Below are 4,059 nucleotides of genomic sequence, written 5' to 3'. Positions count from 1 at the left end.
AGTTATATCATACTTTTTTATTAGACAAATGCTCATACTAAATAACAATGTTCAAAAGACCTCACAAATATTGCCCTATTATTATTGTTTTTTTTCTTAACGAGTTGTTTTTATTATGATAGTGCAATAATAAAAAGTAATGCTTCATTGTTGAAGAATACCAATTCAGCCAGCAGTTGGCAATTTTAATTGGTAAGCGTCCTTAAAATAACATGCAATAATTAATGAGACTAAACTAATAATAACATGCTCCAGTAGAGCTGTTCAATTTTAACTCTTCAGATCATCAAAAGTTAGAAGGGAAACATGTTTACACATCCACTGTTGCTTTATAGACTGCTTTTCCAAAAGCATCATAGTTTTATCCAATTTAGAACACCCTATCCATGAGGACAAGATCAAATGGAGAAACAAATTTTGATCATTTCTTGCAATAATAATAAGACACTGATATTGCATTTACTGAGAATGTCACAAGGGATTGCAATTCTTGATGAAAAACTTTTAGAGCCATGAGGTTCCCCAGAAACAGACTGAAGGAAAGAATAATATGTGATACTGAAACTTATTGAAAACAACAACAAACGAATTTGATCCCTAGATATAGTCATAAATTCACAACCTCCCAGCTCTGCCTCGGAACAACCTCTTGGTGCAAGGGAGTGTATAGCTGCAACTCGAAACAATGGACAAGTTCATGTTTCGCAATCAAAATTTTAGAAAATAAATTAACTTTTTCTTAGTAGGGGAAAGCATCTAAGCTTGTGCTCCATATTTTCTTCAATGTTTAATTTTGATAGATGTCAACTTTTGCATTCAAGTATCACTTCACAACATCTGTTAGATTTTCAGTGAAGAGTTTAAATCTCGACCAAGCATATATCCAATAGATAATGATTTTTGTTCAATACCAGATGGAAAATGTGACTATAGTCGCATCCACAAAATAAGGTTGAGATTATAGAGACAAGTAGACAACTAACCTCCATTTTCGCAAGCAATTCAGTTGCATTCGGAGAAGAAATAACGATGTGCCTAGAAGCCGGCTTAATAAAACCTTCTCTCACACCATTGTCAAATAGTTCGAGCAAGGAATTGTAGTAGCCATCAACATTTAACAAACCAACCTGTGTCAAAAAAGGATGAAATGTTTACATGAACAGACATTTTCCAGAAGTTTTGTGAAAAAGATGCAAACTCACTGGTTTATTATGAATTCCAAGTTGTGACCATGTTATCATCTCCATCACCTCTTCCATTGTTCCATATCCTCCTACAATAACATTGCGAATTATTTTCGGGAACTAGGTAGATCTTAGAAAAGCAAACATGACAAGAGAAATTATTTAACACTTACCAGGAAGTGCAATGAATGCATCAGCTTGTCCAGCCATCACAGCTTTTCTCTCATGCATATTAGAAACTACCTTTACCTCACCTACTGTTTCCCCTGAAATCTGAAATAAAAACAGGATAGAAAATACCACAAATTATCATTCCTTTGATAAAATGAAACCTGTAAATTAACTTAGCATAATTTTCTACACAATGAAATCCTACTCGAGTTTTTTTTTTATTTGTTCCTACCATTATATATATACATATAGATAGATGCAAAAGTACATCTAAAGAGGCTTATATACTCATGAACTGATCACAAAATTCATTTACTGTTGAAAGGCCTTCTGGAAAAACTTACTCTAAAATACAAAAGAAACAACAAAGTTCAACAAGTTAAGTCATTTGAAAGCATATATTCATGAAGGAATAGCAGATTAAACATAGTCTATGGACAAAAGATGGGAGAAAGAAGGCTAAAAACCATACCTCAATTGGAACAAGAGTTTTAGGAATCACCCTGCGCACGCCAAATTAGAATTTTCTTCTAACAACAGCGCAAGAGAAGAAAAGAAGACGAAAAACAAAAAAGTAAGTAGTACCCAAGAACATGGCATCCACCATCATAAACTGTCTGAGAAATCAGCCCCATTAATCCCACGCTTCCACCTCCATAAACTAAATCGATTCTCTTCTTCACCTACAAACACATGAAATAATCAGCATATTTGTTTCATGATGTCTTGATTGAAGGTGAAGTTGTAAAAGTTAATTCGTCTTCGAGGGAGGGAGTACCAGTTCACGGCCCAGCTCCACAGCCGCATCGCTGAAGACGGTTCGGTTGTCGGAGTTGCTTCCGCAGAAGACGCAAATCTGCTTGAACTCGCTTCCAGTCTCGTCGCCCATCTCTCTCATCTACAATTCTCAGAGAAGCAAATCCAAACGTTCCTCCTCCTTTTGTAGTCCAGAGCTACGAGAGAACCCAACAACTCTCTCTCGTCTGCCATTGACCCGCTCCTTGTTACTCCAGAGCAGGAAACACCGGTTTAAAAAAAAAAACCCTAAAAAGCTTCCTAGCTAGATTGGCACCCGCCACCTGTTGGATACAAGTAAAAAGGAAAACAACTGCTGACACATATAGTATTCTCAAGAACCCTAACGCCGATTATCTTATCACAGATGAGGCTCACCTTTTCCCCAAAAACAAATCGCCGAGCGTAGCGAGGTCAACTGGAGCGAGGAGATCATCACAATAATGACATTCAGCGTGCAACTTTACAAGGAAGGGAGACCCTGAGGTCAAGAATGAACTAGCGGAAATGGAACCAAAGAGTTCGTGTTTCTTACCCATTTGACCTCCTTCCGTATCTCCTTCCGGTAGGCATCAGTGGGGTTCATCACCTTTTCCCCTTTGGTTGTCTTCATCTTGCCTCCCTCCGCTGCTACTACTCTAAGATCCGACGACAACAAAACCCTAGAAAGCAAGACCAACTCGTCACCTCTCCTTTCTCGAAATGCGAAGAAGGGCTCCTCTTCTCACCCAAAGGGAGGAGGTGGAGGAGATGCGGTGTGGTAGGACGGAGCAGCAGGGGCGTCGTGCGTCGATCCCGATTGGGAGAGGAAGGGGCGTCGATCTAGAAAGGGGAAGAGGGAGATGAGGCTGAGAGAGATGGTTGGACAACTGGCGGAGAGGAGGAGAGTGGTGGTGGCATCGCGATTGTATATGGTGGTGGCGATAGCAGACGGCGGAGTAGGTTTGGTGTGGACGACGCGATATAGGTTTAGGTTTGGAGGGAAGAGTGAAGTGTTGCAAATTTTGGCTAAGTATTGGTGGAAAAGTTATATTATTTTATTTTGGTTCATAGACATCGGGTTTTAAAAAACCGATGTAAAAATCGGTGTCTATTAACGAAAAAAAAGGCGCTCATAGACATCGCCTAAAAAACCGATGTCTATGAGCGAAAATCTGCGCTCATAGACACCGATTTTTGGAAAAACCGGTGTAAAATACTCAAAGACATCGGTTTTTGCTTAAAATTGTTGTTGTTCCACCAATGTCTATGAGAGTTTTTGTTGTAGTGATTGGAGTGGTTGTAGTGTAATTAGGTATTAGTTTATCTTGACTAATAAATTACACTAGTACACTATGAGTATATTGAGCAGGATCATTTAAGGTAGTTTCTTTTTATTCTGGCTCTTTAAAAAGAACAAGACATCTGTTATTATGGAAGTACGTATTCTTAATCATGATATAATAACAAGCACGTATACTTAATATTTATTTCTTTAATTTATCAATGAGTGCGGTTTAGTTCGATAAATCAATAGGCTCGATAAGTTGGGGAATGCTATTATTTATATGGTGTGTTGTTGATTATAAAATGAAACTGTATCATAGTAATCTAGGTTGATAATGTCCCCTTGAGGAGCTCATAAGGATTGTCATGTAAACCCTACAGGTGGACTTAGTCCAAAATGACAATAAGATTGAGTGGTACTACTCTTGGAGCTAGATATTAATTAAGTGAGTTGTAGTAACTCATTTAATTAGTGGGCATTCGATATCTCAAACATAGGGAGATTAACACACTCATAATAAGGAGCCCATAATGTAATTTGTGATTGGTGCGGTAGTTCAATAATAACTCTTTAGTGGTATAAGTTATTATTGATGAACTTGAGTTGGTTGTTCGGGGCGAACACGGGAAATTTAAGATCATC

At 38.0% G+C, this 4,059-nt stretch overlaps 2 protein-coding genes across 2 annotated transcripts; both read right to left on the bottom strand.

Annotated features, from left to right (window-relative positions):
* Positions 1-588: 588 nt before the first annotated feature.
* On the bottom strand, positions 589-1,625 carry LOC122022875 (cytokinin riboside 5'-monophosphate phosphoribohydrolase LOG8-like). Its single transcript, XM_042580987.1, has 5 exons — positions 1,602-1,625; positions 1,358-1,457; positions 1,203-1,273; positions 984-1,127; positions 589-670 (listed from the first exon to the last, which is right to left on the bottom strand). The coding sequence occupies exons 1-5, from the start codon at positions 1,623-1,625 to the stop codon at positions 608-610; spliced, it is 402 nt and encodes a 133-aa protein (XP_042436921.1). The 3' UTR covers positions 589-607.
* On the bottom strand, positions 1,454-2,376 carry LOC122024932 (cytokinin riboside 5'-monophosphate phosphoribohydrolase LOG8-like). The gene is made up of 3 exons (XM_042583671.1): positions 2,134-2,376; positions 1,941-2,038; positions 1,454-1,858 (listed from the first exon to the last, which is right to left on the bottom strand). The coding sequence occupies exons 1-3, from the start codon at positions 2,251-2,253 to the stop codon at positions 1,735-1,737; spliced, it is 342 nt and encodes a 113-aa protein (XP_042439605.1). The 5' UTR covers positions 2,254-2,376; the 3' UTR covers positions 1,454-1,734.
* Positions 2,377-4,059: the final 1,683 nt, after the last annotated feature.

The sequence above is a fragment of the Zingiber officinale genome, chromosome 9B (genome assembly GCF_018446385.1).
Source record: "Zingiber officinale cultivar Zhangliang chromosome 9B, Zo_v1.1, whole genome shotgun sequence".
Classification (NCBI taxonomy): Eukaryota; Viridiplantae; Streptophyta; class Magnoliopsida; order Zingiberales; family Zingiberaceae; genus Zingiber; species Zingiber officinale.
The sequence above is the reverse complement of the archived record's forward strand: the minus strand, read 5'-3'. Positions and strand labels throughout refer to the sequence as shown.